A 14,746-nucleotide genomic window follows, 5' to 3' on the forward strand; every position below is an offset into this window, starting at 1 on the left:
AGCCATAAGACCATCAAACTTAGTTTCTTGATGCCAGAGCTATTTTTTCTCCCAAAGTACATCCAATACTTTCTAATGCATAAGTGTCAGCACAAAGGAGGCACCAAAGCTACAGGTTCACCTGTTCCTCCCATTTCGCCTGACACTGCCCGCCTCACCAACCTGAAGGCAGGCTGATATTATTGCCATCTTTTAACTTGAGCCGATTCTTCTTGAACTTCCCCATGCGTTTCTTCACCCGGGGCTTCTCCTGACACAGCTGGTGGATGATGATGTTGAGCTCCCTTTCCAGGATATCAATCTCACGCTCTGCCAGCTCCTGTTCCCGCCTTCGGAGCAACTCCTCATGGTTCTTCTGTTCAACAGCAGCACGAGTCAGCTCTTCTTCCCATGTGCGAAGCTCCTGCAGGGCGATCAGAAAGGAGAAAAGAAAAGCTACCTCATGATCTGGGCATTTAGGCTACTACTACCCACTCTGAAGGTACAGCAGCAGTGACTTATGTTCACTGCACTGCTAGCACCACTGTTTAAAGGCTCAGCTGAAAGCCAAAAACCTAAAAATAATGCTAAAGAACTTCAGCACTTGCCATTCAAGGCCCTTCTGATCAGTATTAACATTTTGCATTAAAATTTCTTTAGAAATATATGTCCAAATTCTCTACTCTGTGGTGAGGCCACACCTGGAGTACCATCCCTTATTCTGGGCTCCTCAGTACAAGAGAGGCATGGACATACTTGAGAGAGTCCAAGGGCCACCAAGATGCTGAAGGGATTGGAGCACCTCTCCTATGCGGAAAGGTTGAGAGAGCTGGGACTGTTCAGCCTGGAGAAGAGAAGGCTCAGGGGGATCTCACCAATGGGTATAATTACCTGAAGGGAGAGTGTAAAGACGACAGACTCTGCTCAGTGGTGCCCAGTGACAGTACAAGAAGCAATGGGCATGCACACGTTATTCAAAAAACACACAGTATTCAGAAGCTGCCTGGACATGGTCCTGGGCAACCTGCTGTAGGTGGCCCTGCCTTAGCAGCAGGGCTGGACCAGATGACCTCCAGAGCTCCCTCCCAACCTCAAACATTCTGTGACTTTGTGAAAAGGTACTAAATCCTAAATTCAAGGTCATGAGAAAAGATGCTGGATATCCTGACATGCACATGTTTTCAAGCACCACTGGAGAGTACCATGTACATGGGAACCCATTTTGCAATATTTATTTTTAGTTTTGAAAAGAACTAATCCTTACTTTCGTGTTCAGTAAGTACGTATGTTAGCTTCAGTATTGACTTAAACTGTTTAAAAATAACCTTTCCAAGTCATGCATCATAAAATAGCACAAAGCCCAACTCTAACATAAAAATCAATAAAGAAAACATCGTGAAGAGGCCATTCCCATCAGTTTCCACTAAGCATGGTTGCTTCTCAAGCATAAAGAATCATATTGCAAAGTTTTTGACCTCTCCTTTGTTGAGGAAATGAATCAACTGAAATGGTCCTTGAGATCTCAAAATATTTTGCTCTTCTCACTGCACTCCTCTCACCACAAGCACGAAAGAATTCAGCACTCAGAATAATTATCTCCAGCTGGCTACATCCACCACAGAAGGTAAAAAAAATAAGATGAAGTTCAATTTGAACTCTTCATCAGATAGATGCTTTTTTTTTTTCTTAATAATGTAATTGTTACCTGTGCAATCATCACAGAGGTTTAGTTCATTTTACTCATGAGGTGAATAGGATATTAAATCTCTTTCCCCACTGCTGTAGAGGAACACAGTACTCAAAATATGAGAGCAGTCTAGATCTGTTTTTGTCATCTGTTTCTCTGTTGAAGTTTCTGGTTTTCAAGAACTGTTCCAACACATTTATGCTAAGGAACCACATTGTGCAGCAGGGAAATACCTATCAGCTTTTCTTTTTCCTCCAAAAGCTACTACAGTATGTGCATAGAAATGTTTTAAGAACTGTTTTGCGGCTTCTCTCCCCTAAACTCAAGATCATCCTCCTCACACACATACCTCCTAAACTCAACTTCTGAGCCCAAATCAAGTTGGGTGTTTATTATGAATGTTTTCAGGTGAGAGGCAGTGAAATGCTACTATTTCAGTAACAATTCCACTGCAGTACTTCATTCCAACACTGTACTGTGTTAAGGTCCTTATGGACTGATGCAGCAAGCTGCACTTTCTTTCTGACTGCGTTTGAAGAACAGAACTTCATCCTCTTTGCTTAACTTCCACTCCTTGAGATTGATGATCACAGTTCCTTTTATTCCTGCTAGGACCTTCATTCCCTGCTATTTACCCAGATGGATTTCAGTTACAACAGTTGTTGGACCATTCCCCTGTTAGCACTCGTGTTTATTATAGTTAATCCACTTTGGCTGTGCCCACAACCTAGAAAACACAAACCTGACAGAATCAAAGCTGCAATGTTTGCTGGAGTATGTAATCTGGAATTGTTCCTCCTATTTTTATTAACAATTATTATTGGAGCTCTTCGTTAAGATACTGTAGTGAAATAGCTATCAGATGTATTAAACAATGAAGACAACTCATCACAGCAATTTGCACAGTGTATAATGGACACAATACTCACCACAGTATTGAGCAGCAGCTAAGGATGCAGATGTGTATTTAAAGATGCAGACATGTATTTGACTTATGATTCTGCACTAGTGTGCATCATAACCTGCTATTGACATAAGGACTTATTACAAGTTGCAGTAAAGCACAGACAAATCTAGTGCTGAGATGCACTAAATGGTGATCCCTGTTTGAATGATGAAATAGGAGAACTATAATCCAGAGAACATAAGCAAGGACGTTTTTTTTTTCCTCACTTACCTTTTCTTTGGCTCTGAGCTGATCAAACATCTCTTGAATCTCTTGTTTCCAGTCTTCCTGCAGAGAGTGGAAGGAATCTTTGGGCATTTCAAAGAAACCAGACTCTTCTATGGCAGTGAGATGGCCTAGGATACTGGTAAAGGAAGGTCGTGAGTGTGGGTCAGGGTTCCAACAATCTAGAACAGGACAAAGACAAGCAACTATTAAGCATCTCTTAGTAAGAAGGTTTGAGACTATGAGTAGTACTTTACTGATCCCCAGTGGCTGACAATGGCATGCACACTGTGTTACCCCGTCTTTCCTATTTCTCACTTTCATTGACTATTCACTGATCATAAATCAAGTACGGAATTCATGCTTCCATGCTTATACTATATCCAACATCACTTAAAATTTTGAACTACCTCGTTACTAGGTTGTATTGCAATAAAACCTCAATTAAAATAGAGGTTTACCAATTCTACAGTTACATTTTCAATTTTGTATAAAAATTGACAAATAATTTCCTTAAATATTTGGCTTTAATTTATATGTGCTGAGTAAAGACGATATGCAAGACTCTCGTACACAGTTCTTTTAGCACCCTTCCACTGCAAAGTTAACAGCCATATTGTAAAAGGATATCTATCAGAGCTCTTTCTAATGCTAAGCTGAGTCATTATGAATCTTCCACAGAACTGCAAAACTCTCCTGCAAAGCATCCGGGGCATACTTGAGTGAAAATGCTGGGCAAATTGAGTGAAAATAGGAGATTCAAGTAAATAATGACACCAAATAGTACATTTATGATTCTTTTAACTATTCAGAGGAAATTGTTTGATTGGGATTTTTTCTTTTGCTTTTAAGAGAAACCATAAATTAAAAAAAAAGCTTGTTTTATTTACAATCTAATGCAATCAATGACTTACTCAATTACAGACCTCTAGAAATACAGAATTTTGGTTACCCATTTGAACTGAACACTGAAAACAGATATGGAAATAGAAAATGGTGTGGAGTAACATCTCCATCTATGAAATCATTAAGATCATGTTTTTAAAAGCTACTAGGTCAAAATGTGTGACTTTGCAACACTTTTGAGTAAGAGATGTGTATTCATTCAGTCTTCCTTCTGACTTCAGCCTTATTTCAACTCCCGTAGCAAATATCACTCCCTCATTCTATATTGTCCCATGTTAACACTTAACACAGGTTCTTGTTCAACATATATCCTTAATTCACTTTAGTACTGCAAGATTCCTATATGCCAAAGTTTGACAACAAGTAAACAGAAAAACTTAACATTCAAACACTTCTCGCACAGCTAGGGACAACAGCTGTATGAGTTGAAGTAACTAGTACATGGATCTCTCTCAGTATGCTCATACTATACTATCAGTGCTCTAAATGGTCACTGGATTCGAGACATACATTGCTGCATTCGGAAGCAAGAATTATAAAGTTGTTCTAAGGTTTCCTAGGCTTTACTGTTGGAAAAAAGGTGGCATTATTCTTAATTTCTGGCGATGTCCTAAAAAGCATGCACTCATCATTTTTATGGACTGAAACACAACAAGGAGCGGCTGTAATTAAAAAAAATAACATTTCACAAAATCTGTGCAACTGCTGAGGCCTGGTTTTGCAGATCTTCTCTGCTTTGATTTTAGTGTTACTGACATTTGGGAGCTTTGTTTTTGAAACTGCTGGTATCAAGATGCTGGTATTTAAGTATCTGGTCAAGTTCCAGGAGGCACAAGCTGGAACACATTTGTGTTTATGGATTTCAAATTGCTTCTCTTATCAAAATAGAGAATTGAGGACATTAAGAGTGCTCCCAAGGTCCCCTGCTGCTGACCAATTAGCAGCAATGGGTGATACAGCTGGACTGTCAGTGGCATAATCCCTGCCCCTTTAGCCCAGGTTTTAAGCATGGCAAAGCAAAGATGACCCAAAGTAAAACAAAATGCTGCAGCCAGCCAAATGCATGAATGAGTGAACAGGATAACTATGCAGGTGGCCCGTGGCTTTTATTTTCCCAGGCCTGGATCTGCCATTATTTGCACTAATGAGGACAGTTGTAACATACAAATCTTTTCTGTGAAGAGGGAAAGTTCAGCTTTGTTGTCTCAGTGAAGACCACCAGAGCAGTAATTCAAAAGCAAAAGCAGCATTAGGGGAACAAGAGTTCACCCAGACGAGAAACAGCCAGTCTGAAAAACAGTTTTGGTGAAGGGGCAGAAGGTAATTGTTTTCTTGTTCTCCTTTTCTCCCTGCACATGGAGAAGCTGAGCATTCCAGAGCCAAATGTGCGCTTACCCCTGCGCTGCTGGGTTCAAGCACGGGCCATACGCCTCTACCTGACTTTCCCAATAGAGGGCATTATTTTTAACCCCATCAGCAGATACTTTACTTATGTTTAAGAAATTGAGGGTCCTTGTTTTACGGAGCCATGCCAAAATAAACTACCCTGGCAAAACACTATGTTGTTGATTCCATCAGTTGTTTCAGATACAATTTCTTGCTTTGCATTCCTTTTGAGCTACTACACCTGCAGCTCTGCTGCTGTCTACTGTCCGGTAGGATACCTTTACAGCAAAACTGTAAGTGTGATGTTCTACTTTATTTATCTGAAGCTTGTCAGATACAGAAAAGATCAGAGAAATGGAAAACTATTCCCAACGCAGAGAAATCCATCAGAAACATTTTCTTACATGAAAAAATCCTTTCTTGGGGTTAAAACACCACCAGAGGCCCCAGAATACAAATTCTACGTTCGATCTCACTCTTTGCTCACTAAGGCTATAGAACGTGCTTGATTTCTCTAACTCCGCTTTTTTTCTGCGAACTAAAGATAAAAATGCTTATATATAACCATTTGAAACCCTTGGGACTAGACGGATGGAAAAAAACAAAAGACTAAAGGTTCTTTCTACTCAGAGAGAGAGAGGGAGGGAGGATGAGGAAGGGAAGACAGACAGAAGCATATAGATTGGGAGATACACAAGCAGCTGCAATCTCCAGAACACCAGGTCACAAAGGTGCACCCCAAAAGCTACCTCACTGAATCCTTTTCAAGAACTACAGAAGCTCTGCTGACATTTGATTTCTTTCATTCATACATGGGCCTCTTTGGGCATGAACCATCTCCACACGCATGGCAGAAAGACACCATTCTGACTGAAAATCTGGGTTATTTTCAGTTGTCAAAGCCACATTTAAAACCTCTCCCTGAAATGTCAGTAGGGTACGGTTTCATTCCAAATCAACCTGACAATGCCTAGCAAAGTGTTCAAGCTATGAATTTCAAAACAAGTTGAAGGTTTCAAACTAGTGCCAACTATGTGAAGCTTTGGTGTCATTGCATTTTCACTACTAGAAAACAACAAGCTAGATGATGATAACAATAGCTCCCATTTTCACAGTTAAGCCTGCTGATAAAAAAAGTGGCAAGGGAATTTCTTTCACATACTACTGTTGTAAAAGATTCACCATCACAGCATGCTAACAACCAAGCCAGGGTCCCACAATAACTTGAAGCATTGAATAAAGCCATGTGAGAAATCTGTGCTCTTAGGTATCAAACCAAAACCAGGAGGCAATACTCAACAGCACAAATCATACTAACCATACTCACACTAGAGCTGGCTTACCTTCCATGAGTTTGGCAAAAGGCTCTGGACACGTGGAAGGGATTGGAAGGGCAAGTTTATTCATGGCAACACCGTATGCTACTGCAAGTCCATCAATTCCTCGGAATGGTACTTCCCCTGTTAGCAGCTCCCAAAGCAGCACACCGTAGCTATCAAGAAAAGATAAAAGAGAGTAAATGCTTGACTTTAAGGTATTCTTCGTTAAGCAGCAAGACAGCACACAAACCTATCAGAGTGATTCTGGTACGCTGAAGAATTTGCAGTTTTCTGGTAAATTGCCTTATTTTACCTCCTTTTAATAATAAGAGAGTTTAAGATAGCTTCAGTGTTTAGTTGAAAAAAATTTGGAAGCAGGGGCGAATAATAAAAGGTCACCTGAAGTGTATTTATTTGTATTTGTAAAAAGCTGTGTGTTAGCTTTCCTTTTTGTAATTGCTAGCACATTTTCAAAAAAACTCCAGTGAAATTGTCAGACGGTAATCCAACAATCCCCACCTCTACATTCCTAATTCTGAATTTATGAGGTGAATATCAAGCAACAGAAGCAGGATTTTTGCTGATTTTATTACGATAACAATTATAACACGGAGGTTGATAGTAAGATTACATAGCAGATTCTTCCTCTGGAATCCTGTGGTCATGAAGGAAGAATCCATTCTTAGCATCTCCCCTCTTCAAAATCAGTCACTCTTAAGCCCAGGAGTTGCACAGTATGCTTCTGCAGTTTCTAACTTTGCTTAGGTTTAAAAACAAAGCAAATGATACTTACGTAAAAACTTCTTGTCTTTAAAAAAATATATTCTCTGAATGTCTTCACATGTATACAACCTCAGATGAATTAATGCATAGACATGCATTGTAACTGTTTCTCTGAGCAATCCAAAACTGTTCCTATAGCAGTCACAATGTTTAGGAAACTTTGCAAAACTGGACATTTTTTTTCTCCATAAAATTGGGTAATTTCATGCTCCTGAATTCAGGATACGATACTGTAAAACACTTAAGTGAAAATGGGCATTGCCAGTCAGCCAGTAATACGTTAATTTTAAAAAGTAAATCTGCTCAACGTATTTTAAAAAAAAAATCACTGCAAGGGTTTTATCTTCTCAAACAATTCTTCAAAAAAAAAAAAAAGAAAAAGAAAATCATCTGTATGGACCTGTACATCTTAAACTTTCTATCCTCTTTCTCCAGTTAGTAGTCATGCATTTCTGTGCCAAACATTAATATATTAATTCCAGCACTTTTACGTCATCTGGATCCTAAAAGAAAGATGTTCTCCAGAAATATAAATTTTTAAAGATCATTACAAATTAAGCTGCCAAAGTCAAAAAAGCAATTATGTATTAAAAACGATTGCTCTTAAGGCAAAGTTTTCAAGAGCTGAAGATAACATCAGATCACTACAAATTCCTAGAGTGTAATGTTAATTTCTTCAGCAATTTATTTCATGAGACCTTAACCAAACAGCCCTTGTTGTTCAGGGGTTTGTTTAGTTAATTCTACCCCTGCAACATGCTGTGCTATTGTTTGTAAAGCAAGAGGAACTTACCATCCCTTCTGCACCACAGAACCAAATCTTCAAGGCTCAACAATAGCATAACCCCTGCGGCAGCCTGACAGAGAGCATCTAAAGTACCAGGTTGCAGGAGTGCATATGCTTCATAAAACCTGGTGAATCCTGGCAGAAACCAAGACAAGCATGGCCTTCTCCCTTTTGTGCTAGCAGAGAGATACCGCTGAGATCTGGCTGTGCTTCTGGATGGCACATGCTTCAGGTTAACTGTAAATACATTGACTGACTGGCTATCCTGTCACAGGTGGCTCAAGCTCCTTCCCTCAAACAACCCAACCCCACAACATTCTCTCCGCTTCTAGGAAACCCTAGCCAGAGACAGCTCCTTCACAGAGGACTGACAAGCGTTTCTTCCATTGACCTGTCCTACTCTTTTGAACCCATTTACTCTTCTCTAATTTCTGTGGCAACGAGTTCCACAATTTAAGGATGCATTGCTAAAAAATAGTTGCTTATTTGTTTTGAGCTTGCCATTTGATAACTTCATATGTTTCCCTGTAGTTCTCTCAATGCCAGAAACAGTGAGCGTATGTTCCCTACTAGCTCCTTCCATGCCACAATTTCAAAGGCTCCCACTCCATCCAAATCTTCTTTCCAGCCCCCCAAATCCTGATCTAGCTAAATCCGAATCTAGTTACTCTCAAACAGAAGCCATTTCATCTTTTTTTTGACATTGATGTCTTTTGTATATTAATTCCATGTTAACCTTTTTGTAGGAATGACAAAACCACAGTTTGACTGATTTGGGGAGAGGCATAGTATTTCCTGTTTAGTTCTCTCATTCTTCCCTATTAAATTTTAACTTGCCCCTTACCTTTCCGAGTTCTTACAAGATGAGCTAGGTTATCCACAACAACTCCAACATCTTTTTATTGAATCTTAATAGAATAATTTAGAGCCCATTGTTGTACACGTGAAATTCTCCCACACGTACTATTCTGCATTTATTACTTTCATCTGTTTTATCATTCAGTATAGTAAAATTTTTCCTCAGCTATCTGCAGTACATTATTTTTTTTATCCCGAATAACTTGGTATTAGTGTATGTTTTTACCTAACCATTTATCACTTTTTAAAATCACTTTTGATTACATTGAACACATTTACTTTCTTTAAAAGCTTTTGATAAAAGGTTTTAGAAAGTTTTTAGAAATCCAAACATAATATAAGCAATCTTATCACTTGCCCACATACTCGGCAATTCATTCAAGAAATTTCACAGATTCACAAGACATGATTTCCTCTACAAAAGCTGAATGCTCCCAAATGTACTCGTATGTCCACCAGTTCCCTGCCCTCAAAGTGCTGTTTCTATCATTTAGTATAACTAAAGCATCATAAGATAGGCCAAACCACCAAAGAGTTGTGTTTATCCAGAACTGGTGGTAAAGTAATAAGTACATATTAGCTACTTTTGTTAATGGAATATTTAGGAAAGTGCTGTTGATGTGTTCAAAACATTTCTTCTGCAGGGTAATTTTTAAAAGATACAGAAACATCCGGATTCTTCTAATATGACACTAGACATACGTATGGCAGGAAAGCTTACTTCATTTCTAGCAGAACTTAATGCCATCTCTTCCACATGTGCAGTTCAAGGTTGAGAATGCCACTTCCACAAAATTAGTGGCATTTTAACAAAAAACACCCCAACTGATTAAGCAGTGAGAGAGCAGCTGCTGAAAAGAGGGCTTTCCATTAATTCTCAAGTAAGGGATTGGGAATAATAAAGTAAAAGAACAGAGACAGAGGAGATTTATACAAAAAAAAAGAGGTCTGGGAAGAAAGAATCAAGGAGCTCTACTCATTCTCAGCCGGGAAGAAAAAACTGATCAAGCTAATTTATTCTTCTGGCACTCACTAGTAATTTTTGGACTTCGATTACAAAAAGAACCATATGATACAAACCACGTGTTCAAGTCAACTGACACTTGTATGAATAATTAACCATCTACCAGCGATCCAGTAATCCCTTAAGCCATTTAACACTGGGTTCAATCCTACACATTGGATTTTCAGGGAGAAGGAGGCTGGAGGTCGGCAGGATTTCACATGTGATTTTCCCACCTCTCTTGCAAATGTGTGAACTTAGAAAAACTACTAATTTCCTCACACCGTTATTATTCAATGGTATTTGTACCATAGGCTCCTCTTCTGCAGTGCCCCAGGTCCAGCACTTTCCGTAAGAAAGGGACTATCAGCACAACAAGGAGATCCCAGCAATAACAGCAACCAGAATATTACTTTTGTTATGAAAAAAAATTAACTTTGTTATATTTTTAACAGCAATTAACAGTTAGTATTTTTGTATGTTATTCAACTGGTAGTTCCAGAGATGACATCACAGCAGTCTGCTGTGTATGCCTCTATACTTACGAAATATTCTAATGACCAAAATTTCTACACCACTGAATGCTTGAAACATCATGATCTGCTAATCAGGTCTTTTTGAAGTAGTTCTAGTATTCCATTCCTAAATGAAAATTTAATTCTTAGTTTTTTCATTGGTCTCAGAGCAGGCTCATCTTGTAAGCATCTGAACTGAAGAACACAGGGAACGCAGATGAAGGTTGTATGGTGGCCTTACCTTCTTCATACCAATCATATTGATATGTTTTGTGTTTTTTGTTTTTTTTTTTTAAGATGCATAAGTCAAAAATGAAGTGGGCTGTAAACAAGAAATGTATTTAAGCATTTAAAATGACATGGAAATTCAAATCATATGCCTACTAACATTAGCTTGCGGTGCAACACTGAATAAGCTGCAATATCTGTCCTTCAGTTTAACCCCTACAAATTCAAAAATTCCTAACTCTCCTCTCAAACACATCACTAGACTCACAGAAATTGTATGTGAAATTGCATATAAATAAAAAGGTAGTTTCTTTGTTCTCTGTGCAATAAATATAAGCACAAGGGTTCTGCTATATACCTAAAATTTGTGAATGCAGCACAAAAAAAAAAATCACAGCATTATAGATTTTCACTAGCAAGATGTACAAAGTGCTATCACCAACAAGCTTTACAGTGGCCAAAACCATGGTGATAAACACCAGCACAGAGGATTCTTCTTCTTTAAGATCTTTGCCAACCCTCCTGAGACTGGGACAAAAACCTGATCGTTTTTTTAAAACAGAGCTTGATACAGTATTGAAAGGAATTGCATGAAGCAGTTATTTATGATGGAATAAAAGACTGACTCAGGAAATTTCAGTCCTGGCAAGCATCTTCACCAGCAGCTATTTGCATTTGTGCAGCAAGAACACAGGCAGAACAAGATTCTTGTTGAAAGGCTAGGCAACAGTTAAGCCAGCTGTATTATTCTAATGAGCTTTTCAGAAAAGGTGTTGAAATAAAATGGTCTGTCAATGTTAGAGACAGAAATATCCATTTCTGTTGATGGTATGCACGCTAACTTAGAAGGTTGGTTATCAGGCAAAAAGCTCTCTCAACACCAGTAATTAACCAAGAGGTTGAAGGAGACAAGAGGAAGGGCAAGCCTAATAGGATATAAAAGTTCATCCTGTTAAGAATTTCAAGTTGCATCCTTGGGGGGCGGACAGGATTTGTTATACATGTCCATTGCTGCCTTTATAAAATCCAGTACTCATAGTCATTGACGAGCTAGTAGTGACTGCACTGGCAAGAATCTGTCCTCTGCATACATGCCTCAAATGCCACGTTCTTTTCAGCAAATTTAACCATGATTCAAGGTTTTGGCCACCTTGGAGAGAGATCTCTTTTTCAGAGACAACATATTATAGCTCTCTTAATGGTGATGACCCTCTGTTTAAGAAAGAACACTGAGAAGTTTAAAGAACACTTTCCCTATTTTGAGGGAAAGACTGGTAACTATACATAAATAAAGCAATGAATGAATCTTGAAAATATTCTTCTGAAAAGCTAAAAATATTTACGTGATTTACGACCTAACTCAATGACCAAACTAATATTTGCATGGGTATAGGGCTCTTAAACTACCATGACAGAAGTCATCAATAGACCCTAATATTATTTATCTTTTTAAAAATTAGGTCATGTTGGTACAGAATATCTACTGACCTGTTCAGCATGCCTGGATCAGTAAAGTTACAATCACAGAGGAGTTGTGATTGTAACTTCCTTCCCCTTCCTTCTCCCTTCTTCCCTCCTCCTTTAAATGCCATTCCTAGCACTGTTTTTCAGAGGTGCAAACTGAGGTTTGAGTTTGGAAAGCTAAATACAAATCAGTATTGTCAGGTTTTCATTTCTACCAGTCTTCACTCAGAGTAAAAGCCTGGTTCTTGCACAATTCTTCTCAGATTAACTACATGGGCTACCACATTTAATGATAGTCAGAATTTAATCCATACGATTAGCATGCAAATTAAGTTCACACATTCATCCACAAGGCAATACGTTATCTATTCTGCACAACTTGGTAAGGAGAATGAAAATCACCACAAATATCTTCCATAACAGCCAGACAATTCTTCCAGCTGGGATATTTCTTTAGCCTGACAGATTTCACATCATGCACACACTGCGTGTGAGCACTGCTGGCCAATGACAAATTCTTATTACCCTAAAGACCCAGTCAGCTTGACATTTCTATACCTCTCCCCTCACAGGAAAAAATATTCAACTACTTTGTTTCCAATGTTCAGTACTAATTCTGTATTTCACAGCATCCAGAAAAGTCAGTATCCTAGGACAACAATAATGAGTTATTTACGGAATTCTGGATTTACCAATTCACTTAGAGCTACATTCGAACTCTATTTTTGCAAGTCTACAGGGGCAATCCTTATGCTCTTCCCTACCAAAATAGCTCTTATTCTCAAAATCTCATTGCCTGAATGGAGAAGACAACACACGCATTCAAATTACTACTTATGAACTACATACTCAGACTGACCTACAGAAGAGATGTATCACTTTATGCAAAAGTCTGGGAGGGTAGAATTAATTCAAACTTCTTATCAATGTGGAAAACATTGCATTCAGGCTGAAACTGCAGAGAGAATTTCATGAGGTACAGTGTGCTCGTGTACATAAGCATCAGTGACAGATTACTATCAAAACAAAATGATCTTACTCTTGGTAAAACATTAAATAAGTAGCAACTTCAAGGATTTCATAGCTTCGTTTTATGGCCTTTGGTTATGTCAGCCAATAGCTGAAGGGAGGCTCTGAATCCTAAAATAATCTGAATGCAAATGTAAGGAAGAACAAAAATTTATAGGCATGCAGGAGCTGGTCTACCACTTCCTACAGAAAAAGTGTTTACAATTAATACCAAAGTAGTCTCAGAGTTAGGTGGATGGAAAGCCAGTGGATAAAGTTTTCTTAAACCCATGATTTTAATATATGGTTCACTGTTACTCATTCTTAAACATAAAATAGGTTCCATGGCAGATCTAGTTACTGTTCAGTATCCAGTCACTTAACACCAAATCAATACCTCCACACGTCGCTGCCTTTGGAGAACATGGAGGAGCGAATGACTTCAGGAGCCATCCAGGCATACGTCCCAGCTGCGCTCATTTTGGTAGTTTTATGCCATTCCCTGGCCAAGCCGAAATCCGTGATCTTCAGTATCTTGTTGCTCAGATCTCCGTTTTCCACCTTTTCGAGTATCAGTACTGGAGAAGAGGGGGGGGGGGGGAACAAAAGGTATGCAGAGTAAGGCTAGTATTTATGTAAAAAGATCCTCCTGGTGATCTCCCCAAATCCAAAATTCTCCCTGACTTTTAGTTATTCAAACATACTGCCCTCTGTTACAAGGTATTTCAAGCTAATCCCTTCATGTGGTAAGTGAACATCTGTCTAGCAAATAGCTTCAAATTTAACCAAAATATCAAACCCCAGAGAATAAACAGATAATAAGATAACGATTTAATGCAGTACCTACTATTATTCTATATAATAATTGTCTGCTAAAAGGAAGTAAACCACTGTAACTTCTAGAAATCCAGATAAGGGAAGACATTTCCTAATTAATCCTCTCTCAGCAAGCCAGTAATAGAATCTTTTTCTCAAACTGCTTAGAGGACTTTTTTTTTTTTTTAAATCCAAGTACACACACCGGCTGGATGCACCTTTCAAGTAAATGAGTTAGGAGTGCAAGCTCTACATACGCATATTTTTTTCAAGTGCAAATTAAAAAAAAAAATTGATGATCAGTAATAACATGACCAGTCCAAGACTCCATAAACACTCCCATGTTACACCCCCCCCATCATTATTAAACATTTTTTAGTTAAGCTAATGAAGTTTCTATCACATTGCAGTGACAAAGGAGTCTACACTCAAGAATTTAAAACAGTGGGGAGCAGAACTCAAGAATGCTTTGGTACAAGGCACACAGGCACCTTTATCCAGCAAGCTAGGCTGTCACACCACTGTGAAATGGGTGTAAACCAGAAGTATCTGTTCTGCTTTAACAGCACCTATTATCCTCCTTATCTTAAGATGAAATGACCACACAAAGTGCAGAGCAATGATCAAGCAACAGAATATAACAGCCTACTAAACTTCCAGACATAAAGTAGCCATAAGCCTACGAAGTGACTTTCAGCCACTTCATTAGTCTAATGACTTCATAGCAGAAAAAAAAAAGAAAAAAATCAAGCCACTAACACAGCATCATTATGCAGCTACCCTTTTATTATTTTTAATGTCATTACAGATACCAGCTCTTGGACAACAAGATGTTA

The 14,746-nt window shown here is 38.6% G+C and overlaps 1 protein-coding gene across 15 annotated transcripts in view; it reads right to left on the minus strand.

Moving 5' to 3' along the window:
• Positions 1–14,746, minus strand: part of MAP3K9 (mitogen-activated protein kinase kinase kinase 9) — a 79,115-nt gene that overhangs the window by 39,572 nt on the left and 24,797 nt on the right. For all 15 annotated transcript variants that reach the window (XR_013952209.1, XR_013952210.1, XR_013952211.1 and 12 more), the window contains exons 3-6: positions 13,492–13,672; positions 6,473–6,621; positions 2,844–3,019; positions 163–403 (exon numbers count right to left, since the gene is read on the minus strand). Coding sequence is in view for 2 of the 15 variants with exons in the window: in XM_080595409.1 (XP_080451535.1) it covers positions 163–403; positions 2,844–3,019; positions 6,473–6,621; positions 13,492–13,672 (747 nt within the window). In the remaining 13 variants the exon portion in view is untranslated. The remainder of the gene's footprint in view (positions 1–162; positions 404–2,843; positions 3,020–6,472; positions 6,622–13,491; positions 13,673–14,746) is intronic.

This window comes from Anser brachyrhynchus (genome assembly GCF_964034855.1).
Source record: "Anser brachyrhynchus genome assembly, chromosome: 5".
NCBI classification, from domain to species: Eukaryota; Metazoa; Chordata; class Aves; order Anseriformes; family Anatidae; genus Anser; species Anser brachyrhynchus.